The sequence below is a fragment of the Tachyglossus aculeatus genome, chromosome 16, assembly GCF_015852505.1.
Source record: "Tachyglossus aculeatus isolate mTacAcu1 chromosome 16, mTacAcu1.pri, whole genome shotgun sequence".
Classification (NCBI taxonomy): domain Eukaryota; kingdom Metazoa; phylum Chordata; class Mammalia; order Monotremata; family Tachyglossidae; genus Tachyglossus; species Tachyglossus aculeatus.
Genome location: NC_052081.1, coordinates 20130813 through 20157514, shown reverse-complemented (window position 1 = coordinate 20157514; position 26702 = coordinate 20130813). Strand labels below are relative to the sequence as shown.

The 26702-nt window shown below is 41.6% G+C and overlaps 1 protein-coding gene across 1 annotated transcript in view; it reads right to left on the bottom strand.

Annotated features, from left to right (window-relative positions):
* Positions 1 to 26317, bottom strand: part of LOC119938491 (complement factor H-like) — a 40149-nt gene extending 13832 nt beyond the window's left edge. The window contains exons 1-11 of the mRNA XM_038758333.1: positions 26183 to 26317; positions 19000 to 19176; positions 18555 to 18734; positions 15908 to 16084; positions 12151 to 12336; positions 11892 to 12074; positions 10313 to 10501; positions 7383 to 7565; positions 5219 to 5401; positions 4171 to 4368; positions 1986 to 2162 (exon numbers count right to left, since the gene is read on the bottom strand). Of these exons, the coding sequence (XP_038614261.1) occupies positions 1986 to 2162; positions 4171 to 4368; positions 5219 to 5401; positions 7383 to 7565; positions 10313 to 10501; positions 11892 to 12074; positions 12151 to 12336; positions 15908 to 16084; positions 18555 to 18734; positions 19000 to 19176; positions 26183 to 26240 (1891 nt within the window). The 5' untranslated portion in view covers positions 26241 to 26317. The remainder of the gene's footprint in view (positions 1 to 1985; positions 2163 to 4170; positions 4369 to 5218; positions 5402 to 7382; positions 7566 to 10312; positions 10502 to 11891; positions 12075 to 12150; positions 12337 to 15907; positions 16085 to 18554; positions 18735 to 18999; positions 19177 to 26182) is intronic.
* Between the last annotated feature and the right edge of the window lie 385 nt (positions 26318 to 26702).

The window sequence follows — 26702 nt, the reverse complement described above, 5'->3', positions numbered from 1 at the left end:
ATGTTAAATTTGACATTTCTGTGGCCTATCCAAGTGGGGATGTTCTGAAGGCAGGAGGAAATGTGAGCTTGCAGAGAAGAAGAGGTCAGAGAGGGAGAGGCGCATTTTAGAATCATCCATGTAGAGATGGTAGTTGAAGCCATCAGGCTGACTGAGTTCTCCAAAGGAGTAGGTGTAGATGAAGGCAAGAAGGAGTGTGAAGCAGCATGGTTTAGTGGAAAGAGCACAGACTTGGGAGTCAGAGGACATGGGTTCTAATCTCGGCACCACCACTTCTGTTGTGTGACCTTGGGCAAGCTACTTAACTTCTCTGGCCCTCTGTAAAATGGGGATTAAGACTGTGAGTCCCAAGTGGGACAATCTGATTACCTTGTATCTACCCCAGCACTTAGAACAATGCTTGGTACATAGTAAGTGCTTAACAAATACTATTATTATTATTATTATTATTATTATTATTATTAAGGAGACCCGGAACTGAGCTTTGAGGCACTCCCACAGTGGGAGGGTGGGAGGCAGAGGAGGAGCCTGTGAAAGAGTATGAAAACAAGTGGCCAAAGAGAGGAGAACCAAGAGAGGAGAGTGCCAATGAAACCAAGGTTGGATAATGTTTTCAGGAGAAGGGGTTGGTCCATAGTGTCAAAGGCAGCTGAGAGGTTGAACAGGATTAAGATGGAATAGAAGCTGTTGAATTTTTCAAGAAGGAGATCATTTGTGACCTTTGAGAGGGAAGTTTCTGTGGCATGAAGGGAATGGTAGTCACTTTGGAGAAGATCAAGGAGAGAATCAGAGGAGAGGAAGCAGAGGTTTTTTATTTAGGACAGAGGATACATGAGCAGGTTTGAGGCAGTGGGGAATAATAATAATAGTGATGGCATTTGTTAAGCACTTACTATGTGCAAAGCACTGTTCTAAGCGCTGGGGGGATATAAGGTGATCAGGTTGTCCCACGTGGGGCTCATAGTCTTAATCCCCATTTTACAGATGAGGTAACTGAGGCTCAGAGAAGTTGAGGGACTTGCCCAAAGTCACACAGCTGACAATTGGTGGAGCTGGGATTTGAACCCATGACCTCTGACTCCAAAGCCCGGGCTTTTTCCTACTGAGCCACGCTGCTTCTCTAAGACACTGGAGAGTGAACAGTTGACAATGACGGTTAGGGAGCGAAGAATGGAAGGGGCAAATGTTTTGATAAGATTTGACTGGATGGGATCCAAGGCCCCAGGTGGAGAGAAGTAGATTTTGAGAGGAGGCAGGAGATCTCCCCTTGAAATAAGTTGGTAAAGATGGAAGAGGGGCTAGGAAGAGGGACAACTTTTGGGGGAAATTTTCAGGAGAACACGCTTGATGGTTTCAATTTTATCACTGATGTGGCCAGGTCATTAGGGGCATCCCTTCTCAGGGTCACACCTGGAGAGTTTCCAGTGCTCTAACAGTCTGTGGTATGGGACTATGGGAGGGAGAATCAAGCAGAGTTATACCCATTCCATTCCCAGATTGGGCAGTGGCTAGCAAGTGGAAGACAATGTGCTACAAGTCAAAACTCCCCTGTGTTGGGCAGCAGTGGTGTGGGAGAGAGTCAAGGATGGATATTCAAGTTTACTGCATGGAAGGAGGCAACGGTAAACCACTTCTGGATTTTTACCAAGAAAACTTTATGGATGCACTACTGGAATGGAGATGGAGGTGGGGCATTCTGAGAGAGACGTGTCCGTGGTGTCGCTACGGGTTGGAGATGACTCGACAGCATAAGACAAGGTACATTAGGGGCACCCAACACAATTCAAGTGGAAATAGAGCTTGGTAATAACAAGGAAATGGACTGAATGTGAAATTCATCAAGAATTTAGATCACATTTTATATACTTCTGTGTCTACTGTATTTAAGAACCTTGCATTACACTAAAATGATCTCAAAGAAAGCCAGTAGTCAGGATCTAAAGCAAAATATCAGTTTGCATCCTTTAATTATAAACAGATTGTACCTGTGCATTTTGGCGCTTTGGACCATTCTCCTCCTTCACATTTGACATTTGGTGATCCACTAATGTCAAAACCTTCTAAACACTGATAGGTAACTTTTTCTCCAGTCTGATAAATCTCCATAGTTACATCAGTAGTGAAACCATTGAGCAGCAGAGGTGGTTTACCACATGGAAGTCCTGGAATGGTATGAATGGGCGAATGAATCGTGGCTTCACATTTTTTCAAAATCTGGTAGACATTCTTTCCCCCTCTAATAACCATTAGGGAACAGTGAAGTAATATGTATTCCGAAAAGTCACTGGTGCTGAATCACCATCAAATATTACACTTTGGCATTAATAGGACTTGCCCAAAAGATATCGCTACACAGTTACATTTCTAAAGTGTGTGCTTACCTGTCTCTCTGAATATTCTGTAATCTAGCTGAATGTGCTCAAGAGGAAAGCCCTGCATCTTTCCCGTACCCTGTAGAGTGCAATCCTGAATTCTCATCCAGTGGATCATGCACATTAAGAAAAGCACTGATTTAAAAACACTTGTCTGCAAGACAACCTAGCTCAAAAGAATTTAAAGAGGTGCCCGACATGCAGAGGGTCGCAGTTATCAAAGGTTAATTACCTGCAGAAGTGTTCTTTATTTATCAGCAGATCACCAGCCCGTATTTGATGAGTGTGAAGAGAATGTAAGGTTCTGATCACTTTGAGATCCACTTGCCACATCAGATTTCTAGTTCTCACAACTGCTTACAGCTCCTGGAGCTAGGACACTCTTGGAGCTAAGAGTTCTCAATCATGCCCAGTAGATTACCATCATCGTTCTGTGATTCAAAAAATTTGATTTCCCCAAGAGGCAAGGGATTCAATTAGGTTATTCACCTAACTGGGCTTCCAACCCATGGGCTGGCTGCTGACATTTGGATGGGATAACCAGTAGTTCTGTAATGCTTAACAGAGTCTTAAACCCGATTGGAGAATAATTATAATAATTATAATGGCATTTATTAAGTGCTTACTATTTGCAAAGCACTGTTCTAAGCACTGGGGAGGATATGAGGTGATCAGATGGTCCCACGTGGGGCTCACAGTCTTCATCCCCATTTTACAGATGAGGTAACTGAGGCACAGAGAAGTTGTGACTTGCCTAAAGTCACACAGCTGACAATTGGCAGAGCCGGGATTTGAACCCACATCCTCTGACTCGGAAGCCCGTACTCTTTCCATTGAGCCATGCTAGTCTATTCTATTGTCCTCCCCCAAGTGCTTAGAACAAACTTCTGCACATAGTAGGCACTCAATAAATACCACTGATCAATTGAAAATATGATTTTTCTGAATGTATGTTTGAAAATTGTATTGCTTTAATTTATGTTTTACTCTTGGTACATATTGCAATTTATTGCAATTCGATCATGTAATAGGATTAACAATTCTCACTATGTTTTGAGCTCTTTCTAAATAATATATTTATATTATTGATATTGTATGTCAATTTTTTTGATCTTTGGAAAACAGTGATTTCCTTTGGGAAACTACTTGGTTTATCACAACGTAGAAGGTAAGGTGGGGAGGGAGGTTTTCCCATTTGGTGACACAAGAAAAGGCTGGGGAAGCCATACTGTGTTATGCTGTGCCTGAAATAAAAATTACTAATGCCCACTGAGAGGACCTTGATCAGAAGGCTGGATGCCCTTTAGCTCTAATGTGGCCAACCATGGGAAACTCAGGCTGCAGTAGTTTGTGTGAGGACCCTTATAAGTTACAGAGGATCCTCATAAAGAGAACAATCATTTATAAGCAATCCTTAAATTCCTCCACAACAAAAACTGTTTATCCTTGGCTTTAGAGGACTCAATCAACTCATCTTTTCTTACATTACCTAGCTGATTTCCTACTACAAGCCGGCCAGTACACTTCACTCCTCTAATGCTACTCACTGTACCTTGATCTCATCTCTCTTAATGCTGACCTTTTGCCCACATCTTGCCTCTTGACACCAAATGAAAATGAAAATTTGGCAAGGGATTTTCTTACTTCTTGCTGACAATAGCTCAAAATCCTCTAATAGCTTCGAAAGCTCTAATAGGGGAACTGAGCAATAGGCTCCTTTAATAATCCACAATGTTCAAACAGGTATTGTTTTTTGTGATTCACTGAGTGACTAGCACAGAGTAGAAATGAAACTTACCTTCAGTGCACTTGGGATAGATTATTCTTCCTTGCAAACATTGTGCTTGAAAAGGAGGTGATCCTGGAGCTTCCATAAATCCCAATTTGCAAGTAAATTCAATGATACCTCCAGTTTCAGTGTACAGTTTTTTAGAGTCACTCCATCTAAGCTCAATATTGTTTCTCACCATAGCTTCTAGAGATGCTGTACATGCCTCTGCCAGAAGAGAATGACAACTCTGAACCTGGCTGTTTACCCTTTTAGACTCACCCCAGTCTCACACCACTTATGTAAAAAAATCTTATATTCTACTATTTCCCTTATTCCTAATCTATTTTAATGTCTGTATCCCTCTGCTGATCAAAACCTCCTTTTCAGAGATGGAGTCTACCAACTCTGTGTATTATACATTCCCAAGCATTTAGTACTGATTGATTGATTAAATCATAACAACCTAATAGTGTCAGTTACTCCTAAATTGAACTGCTGATAATATCTACAATGGAATTCCCTGTTAATTTACAATATTTTCAATTAGTTTTCAAGCATATCTTCTGCCACAGAATTTACTGCTCTAACTCTTAATGATTGGAGGCTTATTTGGGGAATTGAGTTTGGTTTCAGTCTTGATCCAGTAAAAAAGCTGTTTCAGTGCTCACTCCTATTCCTGACCTCTCTGACTCCAGAAAACTCAGTCTCTCTGTACACAGTAAGCACTCAATAAATACCGGTGAATTACACATTCTCAGTCTATCACCCGATATTGTTTTGCTGTTCTGATCTCTGCATTCCTGACTGACATCAGAAGGAAGCCTCATCTTTCCCCAGGGCTATGGACACAGTAAGCACTCAATAAATATGACAATGAATGAATGAACAAAGTCATCTTGAGTCCCTGACTTTGGTTGCTTCATTAAGATCCTGTTTTGGGATTCTGTACTCAATGACAGCTTAATATATTTAGAGGACAGAGCAAGTGGCCTCTGTTCCATTGTATCACTTTAATTCTTACAAACATATATCACTCCTGGATGTTCTCATGATCCTAGGAATAATTAGAAAATACCTAGACATGATGGAGGATTCGACCACTTCCCGTTTCTGCACGTCGCCTGCTTGGAACCCTCCAGTTTATAAAGGTTCTGGCACTTGTATTCAACTTTAGCTCCGGGAGGGTATTCAGGTAACAGGAAAGAGATGACGTCTCCATTGTCAATAGCTGGGGGTGGCCCACATTTTCCATTGGCTTGTGAAAGGTGGAATCGATGTACCGGTGAACATTAAGACAAAAGACACCGAGCAGAGTCGTCTTAAGATGATGAGCAAGACAAACGGGTGCTCAAAGCAAGACAGATTAGGAGTAGTTCACCTCTGGTTGTACTTAAGAGGGCTATCTCTTGGTACTTTCAAGATGGCATCCAAATGGGAGACGTCATCACCTGGCCCTCGACACACACTGGGTGAGAGTCCGGGGTTGAGGCTGGGCTCAGCCACCTATGTTCCCCCTGCATTAAGTGCTAACTACAGACAGATCCCCACCCTACCAGCCCCCTCCACTTCAAACCCAATCACTCTCACTGTCCTTTCCCTTCCTTGCCCACCAATCAATCAATCAATCAATTGTATTTATTGAGCGCTTACTGTGTGCAGAGCACTGTACTAAGCGCTTGGGAAGTACAAGTTGGCAACATATAGAGACGGTCCCTACCCAACAGTGGGCTCACACCACTGCCCATCTCTTGGACCCTGCACCATCTAACCCTCCCCAACCAAATCTCACGGTGCCCAAAATAAAATATGTAAAAACTTTGTCTGCTGTGTGACCTGGGGCAAGGCTCTTCACTTCTCTATGTCTCAGTTACCTCACCTGGAAAATGGAGATTAAGACTGTGAGCCCCTGGTGGGACATGGATTGTGTCCAACCCGATTTGCTTGTAATAATAATAATAACGATGGCATTTATTAAGTGCTTACTATGTGCAAAGCACTGTTCTAAGCACTGGGGAGCTTATAAGGTGATCAGGTTGTCCCATGGGGGGCTCACAGTCTTAATCCCCATTTTCCAGATGAGGTACCTGAGGCACAGAGAAATGAAATGACTTGCCCAAAGTCACACAGCTGACAATTGGTGGAGCCGGGATTTGAACCCATGACCTCTGACTCCAAAGCCTGTGCTCTTTCCACTGAGCCACGCTGCTTCTCTCCCAAGCACTTAGTACAGTGCTCCGCACACAGTAGGTGCTCAATAAATATGAATGAATGAATGAATGAACGAACCAGGATGGCCAAACTGCAGGTTGTGAGCCACCTGCCATTTCTTCTTCCCTTGCTGTGTAACTCCTAGTGAAAAGCTTCCTAATTTCTCAGTTTACCATGGTAGCGGTGGGTTCAGTGATCCATTGCTGCTCCAGTCCTTGCCCAGCTGAGACTGGGGAGGGGTGGGGCATCTGGCCCTGGCACCTGCCCCCAGCCCCTGCCCCATCTCTGGCTGGTCGCCACCATGCCTGCCACCTCTGGTATTCACCCCAGTGCTTAGTACAGTGCCTGGCACATAGTAAGCGCTTAACAAATGCCATAACTATTATTAATTATTAATAAATCTTGTGGCAGAGGCTTTTCATTTGAGAAGGTAGAGGGAGGGCTGAGGTGGGAAGGAAGATCACTGAAAAGGGAAACAATGGCTATTGCACCTGTGCAACATCAGAGGGGTTGGCAGAACAGAGTCAGTGGGGTCAGGTAGAGCTCAGCACGAACCTCCCTGCCAACCTACGGTTTCTGTGCCCAAACCCACTGCAGGGTCTTGTTCTTATACCCCTCCTCACATCCCTCCCAATGCCCACTGAAGAACAAGAACGTGTTTCCAGGTGTTTGTGAGAGCTGTGGGGTCGCTGATGTCCCTCCCTCCAGCCACTTTCCTGTCCCACCTACCAGGTGACTGCTGGCATTCATATGACCACGGTATTGTTGGTGTTGAAGAGAATGAAAGAGGGAGAGAGGGAGACAGAGGAAGAGAAAGAGAGAGAAGCAGAGAAAGAGCGAAAGAGAGAGAAAGAGAAAGAAGGGGAAGGCAATTCACTCTTTCCATCTCTGCTTGGTCCAGTGGATTTTCTTGTTGTAGAAAGAAAAATCAAGCTTACTGGACCATTTGACCAGTGCTTTATGGAATATATACTCCTCTCTGACGGGGAATTCAACCCATCATTTGATTAGCATCACTTCCCCATACTCACTAACGCAACGTGGGACAAATTTCCACACTCCGTTTTCACATTTGATTTCTTCCGGTCCTTGGAGCAGGTAGCCATCCTCACACTGAACAGCTAGAGTTTCCCCATTCATATAGCTTACAGATGTTGATATCATCTGGGCGTGAGGTATTTGAGGTGGAGGTGGACACAATTTTCTTCTCTCTTCTACCAAAAAGAAATTGATTAATCTTAAAGCAAATATATACTTAGTGAATGAGGCCAATTTTTAATTGAAAAATCATTTTTATTCCATGTAGACTTACCATTCCCTAGAATATTTAATTATTGTCATTTAATAATAATTGTGGTATTTGTTAAGAGCTTACTATGTGCCAAACACTGTACAAAGCATTTGGGTAAATACAACCTACACAGATCAGACCAAGTCCCTGTCCCACACGGAACTCACAGTGTAGTAGGGAGGGACAAACAAGTCTTTAATCCCTATTTTACAGATGAGGAAATCGAGGAAAAGGGAAGTTAAGTGACTTGCTCAAGTTCATATAGCTGGTAAGTAGCAGGACAGGGATTAGAATCCAGATCTTCTGACTCCCAGCCCATGATCTAACCACTAGGCATGCAACCATCTCCAAACTTCATGGCAGCACTGCCCAAGTGAGTTGAGGAATGTTAATGGAGATTCTCTGGTCTGGAGTAGCTTGTTGTGTTGATCTTTCTTTCTCCACTGCCCCATTTTTCCTGTGTTCAATCAGGGAACCTGTAACATCAATCCCTTCGCTTCTTAGGAAAGCAGCATGGCCTAGTGGAAAAAACATGAGCCTGGGAATCAGCGGAGCTGAGTTCTCATCCTTGCTCTGCTAGTTATCTGCTATGTGAACTTGGGCAAGTTACTTAACTTCTCTTTGGTCCAGTACCCTGATCTCTCTGATCTCCCATCCTCCTGTCTCTCCCCACTTCAATCTATACTTCACACTGCTGCCAGGATCATCTTTGTGCAGAAATGCTCTGGGCATATTACTCCCCTCCTCAAAAATCTCCAGTGGCTACCAATCAATCTGCGCATCGGGCAGAAACTCCTCACCCTGGGCTTCAAGGCTGTCCATCACCTCGCCCCCTCCTACCTCACCTCCCTTCTCTCCTTCTCCAGCCCAGCCCGCACCCTCCGCTCCTCCGCCGCTAGTCTCCTCACCGTACCTCGTTCTCGCCTGTCCCGCCATCGACCCCCGGCCCACGGCATCCCCCTGGCCTGGAATGCCCTCCCTCCGCACATCCGCCAAGCTAGCTCTCTTCCTCCCTTCAAAGCCCTAATGAGAGCTCACCTCCTCCAGGAGGCCTTCCCAGACTGTGCCCCCTTTTTCCTCTCCTCCTCCCCATTCCCCCACCCTACCTCCTTTCCCTCCCTACAGTACTTGTATATGTTTGTACAGATTTATTACTCTATTTATTTTTCTTGTACGTATTTACAGTCCTATTTATTTTGTTAATGAGTATATAGCTTTAATTCTATTTGTTCTGACAATTTTGACTCCTGTCTATATGTTTTGTTTTGTTGTCTGTCTCCCCCTTCTAGACTGTGAGCCCGTTGTTGGGTAGAGAAGCAGCGTGGCTCAGTGTAAAGAGCTCGGGCTTGGGAGTCAGAGGTCATGGGTTCCAATCCCAGCACTGCCACTTGTCAGCTGTGTGATCTTGGGTAAGTCACTTCACTTCTCTAAGCCTCAGCTCCCTCATCTGTAAAATGGGGACAAAGACTGTGAACCCCACGTGGGACAACCTGATCACATTGTATGCCCCCAGCGCTTAGAACAGTGCTTTGCACATAGTAAGCACTTAACAAATGCTATTATTATTATTATTATTATTATTATTATTATTATAGGGACTATCCCTATATGTTGCTGACTTGTGCTTCCCAAGTGCTTAGTACACTGCTCTGCACACAGTAAGCACTCAATAAATACTATTGAATGAATGAATGCATTGTTATTTCATACTTCAGAACATTTTGTATTTAACCCTGAGTTTTAGCTCACCTTCAGGGGGCTGGGAGAGCTGAGGGAAAGTAGGTTCCTGTGACTTTCCCCAGTTCAGCATGCTATGTTCCACACAAAATAATTGTTTGCCAAATGTCAGAAATAACAAACAAATGATAATTATAGTAAAAAAAAATCCCTCCTCACGTGCCTCCCTCCCAGGGGTAAGATCAAGAATATAGGGTCCCATATGGGGACATTCATGCAACTCCAATTCCCCCTCCTGGGGAAGTCGATTGGGTGGTTAATGTCACTATAGCTGCATCCCAAGAAAGGTGGAAGTTGGAAAGAGAAGTGGTGTGCAGAGAACTGAGAACAGAGCAAACTTTCCAAGGAGAAATTAGTTTTTGGTGCCAAAAAGTAGCAAGCAATCTTGCCTTGGACTGAGAATGATTTATGATGAAATCAATATAAAGCCTAGATTTTTCTCTCTCTATGCACTAGTAAGCACTCATTCATAGTGGAAAGGGCCTGGGCTGGGGAATCAGAGGATGTGAGTTTTAATCCCGACTCCACCATATGTCTGCTGTGTGACCTTGGGCAAGTCACTTAATTTCTCTGTGCCTCAATAACCTCATCTGCAAAATGGGAATTAAGACTATGAGCCCCATGTGGGACAGGAACTGTGTCCAACCTGATTTCCTTGCATCTATTCCAGCTCTTAGAACAGTGCTTAGCACATAGTAAACACTTAACCAATACCACAAATGCTACATAAAAAACTGGACAATTCCAAGTTACTTAAAATGATGAAAATCTGCAATATGAATGGGTATTTCCATAAAACTAAGTTTTTTAGAGATGATTAGACTTTTCTATCATTAGAAGTTTTTGAGACAGGGAAATCTGAAGAGAAATAAGAAGAAACAATGTCCATTGAAAAATTCATGATAAGAAAGAAATGAGAAAACACAATCTTACTACTCAAGCATGTGGGGAGTCGTTGCCATTTTCCATTTATGCATGGTATTCTTGTAGATTCTTCTGCTTCAAAATTTACATTGCAAATGAAAAATAAGAAACTATTGTGACTGTAGTCACTCTTCGTTGAAGTAATTTTCCCATTGGAAGGATCCGGCGGCACTGTACATTTTTTAAGTTGACTTATTTCTAATTTTTAAAAAAGATAAAATTAAAAACCGTGTGAATAACATTTAAAATGTAATGATTTTGACCCTCCACCTCCTAAGGTAGAAAACCTTAAAAATTAATAATTTTATGAATCCTCATGTGTTTTAAGTCTCTGCAATATTTTTAAGGCTCAGTAAATGTGTTTGAACTATTTGCAAAATATCAAGCACTGTCTAAATGCTGAGCTATGAGCATTCAGCTTACTGAAGCATACAGCAATATTTTCCAGCTCCTTGACCGGCATCTAACTGATGCAAAGAATATGGTGGCAAGAGTAATTTTGATCCCACGAGGGTGTAGTTACCTTGATTACCTTGTATCTATCCCAGCGCTCAGAACAGTGTTTTGCACATAGTAAGTGCTTAACAATTGCCATCATTATTATTATTATTATTATTTGGCACCAAACTGCTCCACCACTGGGCCAGCATCCTGGACGCTTTGGCTCTGAACTTCAGAATAGCAATTTCAGGGTCAGTCAAGAAAGGGCAATGGGGCAGTGGAAAAATGCGGTAAAGCCAATCAGGATGAAGCCTAGGAAGACCAGCAGGCCATGATGGGGAGGATGTAGCCAGACATGAGGGTTCAGCAGATGTTCACAGGGACCAAGGGAATAAATTGGCCCACACCGATATGAACCACTGATTCCTTGGTACCACAGTGGGGGTTCCCGACCAGCTGCCCTGTGGCATTGGAAGTGTGGAGGTCACTCCAGGGTTTGGGCTCCGGAGACCCCCCATTCAATATAATACAGCGTACCCTCTGGTTTGGATTGGTTATTCAAAATTGGTTTTATCGGAAACCATGGAGCCAAATTCATAAGATCAATTTGCTGTCCTCCTTACTGGAAATGATGATGACGATGATGACGACGGTAATTGTTATGCACTTACTCTATGTCAAACACTGTTCTAAACGCTGGGGTAGATACAAGCTAATCAGGTTGGACAGAATCATGTCCCACATGGGGTTTATAGTCTTCATCTCCATTTTACAGATTCATTTGTTCCAATTGTATTAATTGAGCACTTACTGTGTGTGGAGCACTGTACTAAGTGTTTATGAGGTAAATGAGGAACAGAGAAGTTAAGTGATTGCCCAAGATCACCCAGAGGACAAGTAGCTGAGCCATAGTTAGAATTCAGGTTCTTATGACCCCCCAGGCCCATGTTTCTCTATGCCCTAGGACATGGGACATGTACAGTGAAATCTTATGCAACTCACACATACGTATTGCCACATTAGAATGGGTAAATCAAGGGTCCTGTTCATTTAGATTAGAAAAGCTAAGTATGAAAATACATATTCATCCAATGGAAAACTATGAACTAATCTTAAATGACTGTTTTAAGAATTGTATCAACTTTACCAATGCATTGAGGAAGAGCTGTCCAATTCCCTTGAATGCACGTTACTTTCTTCTTTCCAATCATTGCAAATGCTTCTTGGCAACCGTATTCTACTGAATCCCCATGATGATATGGTGAAGGATGGTTAGATTTGAGATAACCCTGGTGGAGTTCAGGAGGGTCGCCACATGTTTTTTCAACCTCTAATAAATTGAACTCGATTAAAATCCTTTCAATATAAGAAAAAAACACATTAAATAAATGTTTTTGAAGTGTTACCATTACAAGCAGGCAATGGTGTCCATTTTCCATCATGGCATTCAATTCTCTTAGATCCTTCCATTATAAATTTTGCATCACACTTATATTCCACAACTTCTCCATGACGATATGACCCCTTCTCAGTTTTTTGATTGGATTTTCCATTGGCAAGATTGGGTAGAGGTCCGCAGGGTTTTACCACCTCTGCAATAAAAAGATGTGACTCCTCATTATGGTGTTTTTCATTTAAAATATATACAGCAAAAGAGGTATGACTCCCTGGATTTTGTTTCTCATTTCCTACTTTAAAAATATATCTTGATGAATGTGAAATGATGTTTAGCATATTTACTGAAAAAATGTAGAATGATTTTTTTTTCCAAATTTCAGCAGAACTGTAGCATCAACGGAGTAGTAATCACAGTACTAGTAGAAATAATAGTATTTATTGAGCACCCACTGAGTATAAGTGCTTGGGAAATTTAACTGAAGTACAAGATATGTTCTTCCCTGCCCTCAGGGACTGAATATTGGAGAAGTCAGAGAAATATGCAGAGGCAATGGAATCAGAATAAGTAAAATTTAAAGTTTAATTGAATAATTGGAGAAGTAGCATGGCTCAGTGGAAAGAGCATGGGCTTTGGAGTCAGAGGTCATGGGTTCAATCCCGACTCTGCCACGTCTGCTGTGTGACCTTGGGCAAGTCACTTAACTTCTCTGAGCCTCAGTTACCTCATCTGTAAAATGGGGATTAAGACTGTGAGCCCCACGTGGGACAACTTGATCACCTTGTATCCCCCCCAATGCTTAGAACAGTGCTCTGCGCATAGTAAGCACTTAACAAATGCTATCATTATTATTAATCATATATTTGTACTGTGGATGAGCATAAATTAATTCATATGAAGGGACAGAGGCTGCCGAGAGGTTGATAAGAGGTCATCCTAGGGGAGTACAGCAGATCTGATCTTCACTGCACAACAGCTATATGAATATTGCAGAAAGAAGAGCAAGACTTCTCTACAGTGTTCGTGAATCATACCAAAACATTTGATACTACCAGTAGGCCTGGTCTCTAGCAACTCCTGAAAATGTTTGGCTGCTATGAAATGTGTATCAAGATTCTAAGACTACTAGTTGGTGATATGGCTGGGAAAGTTAAAACCTTTCCCCATTATCCATTGAATAAATCAAGACTTCTATTCAATCTATTCTATTCTCAAGGATAAAAAAGGGGATCTGAAAATTGGGTTCAAGCTATAGTCATAATAATAATGATTATGGTATTTGTTAAGGTTTTACTATATGCTAAGCACTGTTCTAAGCACTGGGTAGATACAAGACAGGTTGTCCCACGTGGAGCTCACAGTCTTAATCCCCATTTTCCAGATGAGGTAACTAAGGCCCAGAAAAGTGAAGTGACTTGCTTGAGGTCATACAGCAGAACAAGCGGTGGAACCAGGATTGGAACCCATGACCTTCTAATGCCCAGGTCCTTATTCTATCCACTGCACCATGCTGCTGCTCCAAAATATGATTCCAATCCTCTGGAAAACTCTTCAATAGCCAGGAAAAATAATCAATTCCCTTTGAATTGCATATAGAGCAACTCCTAAATATGGATGTCCTGTCTCAGGATCGCACCTGGAGAGTTTCCAGTACTCCATGAGTCTCAGCTTTGGGAGAGAGAGTCGAGCCGAGGCATGTCTATTCCATTCCTAGCTTGGGCAGCGGCTAGCGAGTGGAAGGCAATCTGCTACAAGTCAAAACTCAGTCGTGCTGGGCAGCAGCAGCATGGGAGAGAGTCAACGGTGGATACTTCAATTTACTGTGCAGGAGAAGGCAATGCTAAACCAATTCCATATTTTTACCAAGAAAACTCTATGGATACACTACCGGAATGATTGCAGATAGAATTGGGGCATTCTGGGAGAGATGTGCCGGAGCGGGGCTTACATCCAGGCCCCGACGGACCTCTCTTCCTCCGGGGCGGGGAGAGAGGCGGGCCCAGGGTCGGCGACAGGGTCCTGGGTCGTGGCCTGCTGTGATCCGCCAAGCCGGAATCCCCCCAGAGGATGGGCACTGCTGCCCGGCCGGCAGCCCTCTCTGCCCCTCTAAAACCCTGCAGTCTCTTTGGAGAACATTCATTCATTCATTCAATCATATTTATTGAGCGCTTACTGTGTGCAGAGCATTGTACCAAGCACTTGGGAAGTACAAGTTGGCAACATATAGAAATGGTCCCTACCTAACATCGGGCTCACAGTCTAGAAGGGGGAGACAGACAACAAAACATGTGGATGGGCGTCAAGTCATCAGAATAAATAGAAATAAAGCTAGATGCACATCATTAACAAAATAAACAGAATAGTAAATATGTACAAGGACATCTACTCACGCGCCTAAAACTCCCAGGGCCCGCACTGGAGAAGTGAGGAAGAGATACAGTCCAGGGGGAGGAGCGGCTGGCAGGAGGTGGTGGGAAAAGCGCAACGTGGAGGGCAACGTTGTCGCCGGCAGACTGGCACGGGCGACTTCCCAGCAGCAGGTCTGTACGAAGCTCACCTCCTCCAGGAGGCCTTCCCAGACTGAGCCCCCTTTTTCCTCTCCTCCTCCTCATCCCCCCCCGCCCTACCGCCTTCCCCTCCCCACAGCACCTCTATATATGTTTGTACAGATTTACTACTCTATTTATTTTACTTGTACATAGTTACTATTCTATTTATTTTGTTAATGATGTGCAGATAGTTATAATTCATTCATTCATTCAATTGTATTTATTGAGCGCTTACTGCATGCAGAGCACTGTACTAAGCTCTTGGGAAGTACAAGTTGGCAGCATATAGAGACGGTCCCTACCCAATTCTATTTGTTCTGACCATTTTAATCCCTGTCTACATGTTTTGTTTTGTTGTCTTTCTCTCCCTTCTAGACTGTGAGCCCGTTGTTGGGTAGGGACCATCTTTCTATGTTGCCGACTTGTACTTCCCAAGCACTTATTACAGTGCTCTGCACAAAGTAAGTGCTCAATACATACGATTGAATGAATGCATGAATGAATGGAGTTGCTATGGGTTGGACACGACTCGACAGCATAAGACCAGACAAATATGGATGAGTGTGTTCTGGATGCACACACACAAGCAAACACAAACACACACACAAAACTCACTCACGCATGAATTACAGTATATTGTGAGCTACTCCAAATCAGCAAGGTGTTATGGCAGGACAATTAGTTTGGAGACGATAAAGGTTGAATTCCAGGCTGTACCTCACAAACCCATTATATTACCAAGAATCAGTATCAGTGCAACAGAGTTGAAAATGGTCATTGAATTCTGTTACCTGAGAAGTATTGTCCAGTGTCAAAAAGATAGCCCCCCAAGGTACAAAACAGAATCATTAGGATCGGTGAGCCTTTGGGGAGGGTCAAGGAATTAGTGTGATGTTTAAATCACATCAAGATTAAGACAAACCTATTCTAGGTAATTGTATTCAATCTTCATGATGGCTGGGAAGTAGAGATTTAAATGGTAATAATGATAATAACAATTATAATTATATTCAACCATATTTATTGAGCACTGCTATGTGTACAGCACTGTACTAAAGGCTTGGAAAGTACAATTCAGCAACAAATAGAGACAATCCCTACCCAACAATGGGCTCACAGTCTAGAATGCATGTGTGTGTTGGCATATGTATGTATGCATATGTATGTATGCAATGTATGCATCTCCTCAGCAACATTCATTCTAAGACAGGATTTTACCTTGACATGTTGGAGGGTCGGGGGACCATCCAAAGTGGTAGCACTGAATGGATTCAGGCCCGACTCTTTTCTGTTTGTTCTGACAGACAAACGACAAAACATCTCCAACTTTAAATTTATCCTTCCCATTAATTGCTCTTATGTTTGGCGTCAGATCTGGAATTTCACATTCTATTTCTAAAAGAAGAAAAAAGGCAAACTGAATAAATTTAATCTCATAAATATGTCTGATTGTTGTAATAGAAAAGAAATGGTGTGGTGAGTCCATTCACGAGTCAAGCTTTAAACTCACACAGAGTGGACTAACCTTACCATAGAGTCAATTGACAAGCCAAACTCTGAAAGGACCAAGTGACCTTATCTGGGCATTTTCTTAAAGAGGCCAAATCAAGAGATCATGAGTTCAACCAAGTTCAACCCAGGTCTTTATCAGGAATCTGGTACGCACCACATTTCATCTTCTCTTTATCTGAAATGAATCACCTGGTAATAGTTCTGTGATCTGAGCATATCCTTTGGAAGACCAAAATTTTTAGACCAAACTGAAAATGGACAGAGCAACTGTAGTGTCCAACCTGATAGCTGGGAATCCTCAACCTATTGCAGACCTTACATACAACTACTGGAACAATTCAACCAAGGAATAGTTCAGGAATTGCTGTACAAATAGAGTGTTAAGCGAAAGGAATGAGGAGACAAACAAGAGAAGAAACAACATGACCTAGTGGAAAGAACATGGGCTTCAGAGTTAGAGGACCCAGGTTCTAATTCTAGTTCTCTTACTTGGATGCTGTGTGACCTTGGGCAAATCACTTAACTTCTCTGTATCTCAGTTCCCTCTTCTGTAAAATGGGAATTAAGGCTGTGAACCCCACATGGGACATAGACTGTTCAACCTGATTAGCTTGTATCCACCTCAGTGCTTAGTAGAATGCTTGGCACATAGTAAGCACTTAACAAATACCATTAAAAATGCATTAATGCATTTCCACAATTCAAAACATTGACCAAACAAAAAAAAAGGTACTAGTGAAGAAGAGAACAAATTTTTTTCTATGAAATTATGATGCAAACAATCACCAATGATGAAAAATCTATTTCATGGTATTTTTGTGTACATAGGTAGATAATTGATTTTCAAAATGCTATCTTAAACATTCTACTAAGCAAGAAGGCACCTGTGCAGGCAAGAGATCTGTCATTATCTTTTTTAAAAATATATCTGTCCTTATGTAATGCTAAATCAAATGGGGTTGTATCACTCTATTCAAGCTAATTAAAATATCTCAAAGGATGTGGGGAAGAAAAAGGGTGGACTGTAAGTCACAATAAACTTCGCCATGCTATCTCAAAGTGAGAGACCACCCCAATAAATTAAGCTTTGGCATGAAAATTAAGTAAAGCAAATGCAAAGAGTACTTGAAGAAAAATGTTAAAACAGGGGATGACTGTATTGAGCATTCTATGACATGACAGAATTAGAAACAATGGAGTGCAGCCAGACCCAAAGGGAGTGACCTTTCATTAAGCAGTGGCAAACTGGGAATGGGTCAAAATGTTGAGGTAGTAGGGGAAGACAATGGAAGATAGGGAGAGAATGAGGGAAGGAGGAGACAGAGAGGAGAAGAGAAAAGGAGAAAGTGAGGAGGCGTCCAGAAGGCGGCCAAGATTCTTCTCTTTCCTGCTGATAATTTGCCTGAGCCACTGCCAAATTCGGGTTTTTCTCACCCTTACTGAGCTGTGGAGCCAGGCCAGATGCTTCTCTCATGAGGAAGAGGTGGAACAATGCTTTCCAACCTGTGCGGTGGCAACGGCAAACAACAGCTCCAATATGGGAGGTAGCCCTGAGGTGTCTGCAGCCCTGCCACAAGGAGAATCTGTAGCCTCAGTTGCTGTGGAGCCGCTACCCATCCTTGTCCTCACAGGGCTCCAGGGCCATGGGGAGAGGGGTTACTGGTGCGGGTTTGGAAACTGGTTAGGAGGAGAAAAAGCATAGTTGTGTTGGTAGCATCCATATAGTAGGGGGTAATAGATGCAGCTTACATCACCGCTCTCCTTCCAGTCCCTTTCCTGCTTTCTAGGGTGATACAAGGCATCAAAAGCATTAGGGACAAAACATATGTCTTTTCCCCATCAGTGCCAACTCCATGGCTGAGATCCCTCTCATCCTTGTAGAATTTTCGCCTCAAGCAATGCTCCTCTCTACACACCTTCCCTATTTGGTACACATGGATGAGAGAAAGAAACAACCGATCTACGATGTGCTAAAATACACTGACTAAACTGTGTGGACAGAAAGCATGTTTTAGGAACAAAACAAAAGAAAATGTTCAAGGAAGTGACAAAACCACGAGCAGCAGGAGAAAACAGCCGAAGGCGGGTCAGTCTGGTAAGTACAGTAGGGACAACATGGAACAGACCTTCCGGGAAGATGACAACAAAGAGAGAGGTGAAAATGATTCCAGGCCCTGAAGGCACTGCGGGAAAGGTAATAATGATGCAAGGGGAAACCTTTATATTCACACATTACTTTTATTAGTCACCCCCAGAGCCACAGATAAAAATATCACTGCAGGTGACAGCAGTTTATATGGCAATAACTTTAGAGGAAGCATTCTGTAATCTCTTTTCCTTTTGAATCACTCACCATGGCATTCAGGTATATGAGACCAACCGTCCTCACCACACACTATGGAATCTGTTGTGCTCCTTCCGTCTCTGCGAATGTATCCATCAAGACATTCATATTCTAGTTTGCTGTTAAGTTGAAACACTATTTCATGTCCCTCATATCTGGCATTCCTGAATTCTGGTCTTTTACAGGTTTCTGAAATGGAAAACATTTGGGACCTTCATCTTTGCTGTACCTAGAGCCCACATTCGAGCCCTCAGAACAATATTTAAAATCTCTGGAGGGAAGCTTAATAAAGTAAAAAATAATACATTTGCTCTAATTCAGTTGAACCATATTGCTTTGGGTGCTTTCAGGGCCAAATTCCAACCCAGACCTAAGACATTCAGGCAAAAACCGCATCAGCCCAGCCATAACGCTATCAGAATTAGGAAAGCCCTTAAAACATCAAATCACTCACTAATACAGATTGGTTGAACCGACCATCCCTTTTGCAAGCATTTCAACTCTCCTGATTCTGTTCCTTCTGGTGTCGTATATCCCCCTATACATCGGTATTGTGCAATTTCATTTAAATTATATGACGCATTTGTTTCAGAAAAATGCCCATTAGAAATATAAAGTTTCTTACAATTTCCTGAAATGGAGAGAAAACAAACAACATGGATTAAGACATTAATACTGGTGTATAATTGAAAGAGCATTTTAAAAGCATTCAATTCATTGGCATTGAAACGAGTTTTCCCCAGGCATCCCACATGGAGATTTCATATCTGCCATTTCTTCTGGAGACAGCAGCCTCAGGCCTATCACAGTCCTGGGTTTGTAGCCCCATTTTTAGTACATGTTGGAAAATAAACAGGCTTTTAAAGCTGCCACTTTTATTTTTACTGATTTTTAAATGCAATTTCAAATATAATTCATGGTATATTTATGCATCTGGCTTAAAATGATTCTCTTGGTACATTGGCACCCAAATGTCCTGATGCCAAAACACCAAACCTCACCAGGCTGGGGAATCAATTAATCAATTTTTTGATTGATTGGGAGCTCATGGTATGCAGAGCACTCTACTAAGTGCTTGGGAGAGTATACTATAACAGAGGTGGTCGACATGCCCCCTGCCAATAAGGAGCTTACAGTCTAGAGGGGAAACAGATATTAACATAAATAAATAAATTACATTTCAGACATGTACATAAGGGCTATGGGGAGAGAGGGGTGAATAAAGGGGGCAAATCCTAGTGTAAGGGTATGGAGAAGGGAGGTGGAGAGGAGGAAATCAAAGCTTAGTCAGGGAAGACCTCTTGGAGGAGATGTGCTTTTAATAAGACTTGGAAGGTGAGGAGAGTCAGATATGAAGAGGAAGGGAATTCTAGGCCAGAGACCATGGGTGAGAGGTCGGCCGTAAGATAGAAATATTGAGGTATAGTGAGTAGGATGGCATTGGAGAAGCCCACGGTGGGCGCTCACAGTCTTAATCCCCATTTTACAGATGAGGTAACTGAGGCACAGAGAAGTTAAGTGACATGCGATTTTGGCAAACCCATGACCTCTGACTCCAAAGCCCATGCTCTTTCCACTGAGCCATGCTGCTTCTCTAATCAGATAATTAGGTAAGGACTCCTATTCAGATTTTTCATTCAACTTGAGTCTCCAGGTTAGTTATTCTTTTCTAATTAGCTATGATCAAATCATAGGGTTGTTAGTTGCTGGATAGGAAGAGTTTCCTAGAAAAATAAGATCTCCTACTTAACCAGGGTTTCTTAATTTACTGGTCTCCCATTCTGGCTGTAATTCATATTGTGCAGGAAATGTGTCTGTCTACCAATTCTTTTGTATTGTACACCCCCAAGAGCTTAGTACCCTGTTCTGCACACAGTAAATGCTCAATAAATGCCATTGATCCATCATTTGACTTCATTCCTGAGGGCTGAATTAGTGGGGTCTTAGTGCAAAATGATATTGAAATGCTGTGAAGCAATCATAACATCAATTTTTCAGTTCATTCATTCATTCATTCAATCGTATTTATTGAGTGCTTACTATGTGCAGAGCACTGTACTAAGCACTTGGGAAGTACAAATTGGTAACATAGATAGGGTCCCTACCCAACAAAGGACTTACAGTCTAGAAGGGAGAGACAAACAACAAAACAAAACAAGTAGACAGGTGAATATAGACTATAAGATGCTCTAGACTGGCAGCTTCTGGTGGGCAGGTAATGTGTCTACCAGCTCCTTGTACTCTTCCAAGAGCTTAGTACAGTGCTCTGAACATAGTGAATGCACTATGCACTCCTCCCCCTCCCCCCACCTTACCTCCTTCCCTTCCCCACACCACCTGTATATATGTATATATGTTTGTACATATTTATTACTCTATTTATGTTACTTGTACATTTTTATTCTATTTATTTTATTTTGTTAATATGTTTTGTTTTGTTCTCTGTCTCCCCCTTCTAGACTGTGAGCCCACTGTTGGGTAGGGACTGTCTCTATATGTTGCTAACTTGTACTTCCCAAGCGCTTAGTACAGTGCTCTACACACAGTAAGCGCTCAGTAAATACGATTGAATGAATAAATATGATAGTTTGAATTATAAAACTTCCTTCGTGATTTGTGAGAGTCATTATCTTCACAGATGTACCATTTCACCTCAGCAAGTAGATCACATTTAGGCTGAACAAGAAAACAAAACCCACAGAACTGAGGGTTTTTTTTGCAAAGTTTACATAACTTATCGGAGTCTCGATTGTGAAAGAGCATTTACAAAACTAAAGTTCCGTTAAAAGGGATTAAAAACTGAGATCATTCTTCATTCTATTTCCTACTCTGCCTTCTCGGAAAGCAATTGAATGCTCACCTGTATTACAGTTTGAAGTTTGTAAGGCGTCTGAAGCCTAGCCAGAGATTGGAAGAGGAATTGAAGGAAGGAATCACAAAGACCGCCTCAAGTGTACTGTAGTCTCCCATGTGTCAAGTGCAGTGCTATGCACACAGTATGCACTCAGTAAATACCATTGATTGATTGATCAGGGTCTCCTAGTTAGCTAGAGTCTCCAATTTACTTGGGAGACTTTCAGCTAACAAAGTTCTTAAGGTGATTTAAGTTATCTAACGAATTATAATCTCCTATTAATTAGGGTCTTCTGTTTAGGTACAGTTATCTTTTAGCTGCAGTCTCCTTGTTAATAATTATCTTCTATTTAACCATGTTCTGCCTATCTGATGGTTGCCCAGGTTCTTCTAGTTAATGCCCCCTGGTTAACCGAGTTCTCAGTTAGACAGTGTCTTCTAATGGACAAGAATCTCCTAATAAGAGTATCCTATTTTTTAGGGATCTACTAATTAGCTGTGGTTTCATAGTTGGCAGGGACTTCCTAGCTATCTAGAACCATCTTGTTAGCTTGGAACTATTTAGCCTTGGGCTTCCTGGATAGCCTGGTTCTAAAGATAGCGAGCTAAGGTTACCTAGTTAGATTCTTATAATTAACCAACACCTCCTGGTTAGTTAGCTCTTCCTTAATAATAATAATGATAACGTTGGTATTGGTTAAAAGCTTACTAGTTCTAAGCACTGCTCTAAGCACTGGGGTAGATACAAGGTAATCAGGTTATTCCACGTGGGGCTTACAGTCTTCATCCCCATTTTACAGGTGAGGGAATTGAGGTCCAGAGAAGTTAAGTGACTTGCCCAAGGTCACACGGCTAACAAGTGGCAGAGCCGGGATTAGAACCCATGACCTCAGGCTCCCAAGCCCGTGCCCTTTCCACTGAGCTACACTGCTTCTCCCTTGTTATCCAGGGATTCCTATTTCCCCAGAGGCTCCTAGGTAAGCAGGGTTCCTAGTTATATATGGTCTCATATTATCCCATTTTACCAGGGTCTCAGTTTTCTCCTGTTTCCTAGATTGCCAAGCTTTCCCAGTACCCCACTTTCACTTACCTAGCTTTTCTCTAGGACTATTTTTAACTGCATCCAATACCTACCTATGCAGACTGTCACATTTTTCTTCAAACTGTCCTTTCTTTCCCTACATTCTGGGACCGTGATGCCAAGTTCATAATTGTTACAACCCCCAAATGGGCAAATTGTTTTTCCTATTTTTAGAGTAAAAATGCCCCAGGATTGCTGCTTGCTGGTTTCACTGAGCTAGGAAATCCTTCAAAGACATTGCATCTTCAAGATTGGAATGTACATACTGCAATAATTTTTAAACAGGTGTGTCTGTTGGCATCTGTTGGTAGTTTTTTTAAATGTTACCAGGTATGTTCTTCCACAGAGCATCTGTTGCCTAAATTAGCATCTATTAGCTGACTTGTGGCCTCTCCATGCATATCGAACATGTGCAGTGGCAAAGATGATGAGTTTGACCTCCCTAGAGCCTCATCTGAAAGATCATGCCAGGTGGGTTTAACACTAAAGTGCACACTAAAACTGGGCAGATAATAATGATAATAATCATAATGGCATTTATTAAGCACATACTATGTGCAAAGCACTGTTCTAAGCACTGGGGAGGTTACAAGGAGATACCCCATGGGGAACTCACAGTCTTAATCCCCATTTTACAGATGAAGGAACTGAGGCACAGAGAAGTTAAGTGACTTGCCCAAAGTCACACAGCTAATTGGCAGAGCCGGGAGTCGTAGAAAAACATAGTTATTCCAAGAGAGGGAAGAAGAAATCAAAAAAGGTAAAAATCACACTGTAGACCCTATGAATTGCTTATTCCTTTAAATTCAGAAATGCTTATCCTAGTATTCTTTCTCTATTATCTAAAGTATTCTTATTTCTTAGTAACATTTCCTCCTAGAGTCTCTATAGATGGAGTACACTCAGTGTTTCAGACCATATTAATGAGCCCCTGTAGATCCACAGTTGTTATAGAAGAATCTTGGTCATTTCCTACTTCCCTGTAGACAGGCCTCACATCCGGAGGGTTACAAGGGGAAGGGGAGGGAATGTCTGGAATAGACGTTGCTACCACCAGAGGTACTGGATATTTTTGTACAGCCCCATTAGAGTGTGAAATACAAATGGAACTGGAGTCTTTCACCAGGCCTGCACATCCTGACTATTTGGATTATGCTATCATTCAGAGTATAATTACCATCGCAACCATCGGTCAACATACTGAACAATGGACGAACTCAGATTATGACTAAGGGAGCAGGCACATTTCTTTTCCTTGCCGTTGAGGACACGGGGAAAAATTATTGCTTCCCTTCCAACTTCATAAAATAATCCCAGAGGCATACTAAATGACATATAAAGCCAAATACTTAAATGAGACAATGAGCCATCATTCTGTTTTACCACTTCATTCACTCCAGCTTTTATCCAGTGCTTAGCACATAGTTAGCACTTAACAAATACTATCATTATTATAATTTGATTACTTTTTTTATCATATTTGTTTTACTTGAATCTGTACCCTTTGGGCACTTCATGTTCATCCCACCCTCATCCCCATAGCACTTGCAGACATATCAATAGTTTATTTTTTATTAATGCTTGTCCTTTCACTCTAGACTGTAAGCTGGTTGTGAGCAAGTAATATGTCTACTAAGTATGCTTCATTGTGCTCTCCCTTTGTACAGTGCTCTGCACACAGTGAGCACTCAAATACCATTGGTTGATTCATTCAATCGTATTTATTGAGCGCTTACTGTGTGCAGAGCACTGTACTAAGCACTTGGGAAGTACAAGTAGGCAACATACAGAAACGGTCCCTACCCAACAGCGGGCTCACAGTCTAGAAAGGGGAGACAGACAACAAAACAAAACATATTAACAAAATAAAATAAATAGAATAAATATGGACAAGTTAAATAAATAAATAGAGTAATCAATAGATTCAACAATTTATATAACCGATTCTTATAAGGCACTAGCTCTCCTTTGGTAGTTTGTTTGACTCTGACAGATATTCTTCAAATTTAGGACAAAGGGTCTACTCATGCCTATAGATCAGGACTTATTCCTAGATTCTGTCATTGTAACTAATATGATTGAAAATACATCATGAAAATGCACTAATGAATTTATACTTAAACTAATCTATTTGCAATTAGCTACTTAACTTTTGTGAGTCCAAAATAAAGGTGAAATAGTTTATTTAGCTACATGATGTGATCATAATGACATGATGAAAAATTGAAGAATGGACAAAACACCAATTTTTTTTTACTTATTTCTACCTTACAATAATGAAGAATAGATAAATATTTGTAAAATCATCTTTTAAAAAGTTACAAATATTGTAATGCCAAAAGTGTTAGACCTTGGATAGAAACACTTCAACAAGTAGGAAGTGATCACAGATAGCTAAGCTACTTCCAGGTTAATAACAGAAACCCTCTGATGGCTGTTTTCCATCTACATGATTTTTGCCTATTATTTTAATTGACTTTCTAGGGAAAAAGAGGTCAAATGAGTTTTCCTACTTCCTTCTGCATCATCCTTGCTCATTCATTCATTCAATCGTATTTATTGAGCGCTTACTGTGTGCAGAGCACTGTACTAAGTGCTTGGAAAGTACAATTTGGCAACAAAATTGCTCTTGGATTGCTCTTGCTCTTGGATTTGCTCCCATTTGCACCCCTCAGCCCCACAACACTTATATACATATCTGTAATTTATATTAATATCTGTCTTCCCCTCTAGATTGTAAGCTGTTTGTAGGCAGGGAATGTGTCTACCAACTCTGTATACTGTATTCTCTGAAGCTCTTAGTACAGTGCTCTTTACACATTAAACCCTCAATAAATGTGATTGATTGATTACATACACCCCCTGACAGAAAATCTTATTCAAGAACCTTAGCAATTAATTGTTGTGGGGGTAGGTGGGAAGACATTCTAAGATTGTTTGACAGCATTTGTACCTTTCTGAATATCATTAGGATTTCATAATCTTTTGACAAGAAATACAGTAATGAAAGGAATAGCTAAAGGTGCCAATGAACTACACAAATTCTCATCTGCTTACACAAAATGTGCAGTAATCACAAACCACGTCAATCATAATCACGCCAGTCAATCAATACATGCTATTTATTGTGCACTTGCTGAATGGAAATACTGAACTAAATGTTTGGTAGAGTACATCATTACATATAGACACGATCCCTACTCTCACAGAGCTTACAACCTAGCTGGGGAGGTAGTAATAATAATGATGATGGCATTTATTAAGTGCTTACTATGTGCCAAGCACTGTTCTAAGTGCTGGTGAGGGTAAAAGGTGATCAGGTTGATCTACAGGGCGCTCGCAGTCTTAATCCTCAATTTACAGATGAGGTAACTGAGGCACAGAGAAGTTAAGTGACTTGCCCAAAGTCACACAGCTGATAGTTGGTGGAGCCGGGCTTTGAACCCATGACCTCAGACTCCAAAGCCCGTGCTCTTTCCACTGAGCCACGCCGCAGACATAAATTGGGGGTAGGGCAGTTTGGGAATAAAAGAAATACAATTAAACAATTTGGGGATACTTTTTCAGAAAGAATAATGGTAATTTTTGCAATTTCCTATGTGTATCTATCTATCCATCTATATACATAGATGGATAGATAGATAGATAGATAGATAGATAGATAGATAGATGAGCTAAGGACCTCCCCAGATGATAATCTTACCTTGTGCAGCACAGTAAGTCCATGATAGAAAAAAAACAATCCTTTGCAGAAATCTCATTTTTAGTGTTTGAGAAGAGTAGGGGGCCACATTTAATGTCCAATACTGTGACGACCCCTTAAGGACAGGTCCCTAGGAGGAACTGCTCTAAATGGGGCTGGATAAGCAGTCCACAAATAAAGACGGGGACTGGTGACTCCTCCCATTAATTACCGTAAGTGTTAGAAGATCTGTTGGGAGATCCCCCTAAGCTCTGGCCAGGCTGCAAAAAAAAAAAATGATTCTCAGTATGCATTCACTGGCCACTTGGTCATGACCTGGTTTGCTTTTTTTTTTCTTAAAGCCACAGGAAAACACTCCCTCATGGCATTTTAAAGTGACCTTGTGCAAAGCAACAGCAGTTAAGGACTCTTCCAAAACTTCAGATCTTGTCAAATTATGATTTCAGCTCAGTTGCTTTCTGAGATGGCAGAGTGGGAAATAGAAAGGAGAATCACCTTGTTTTTGAATTATTTTTGGACA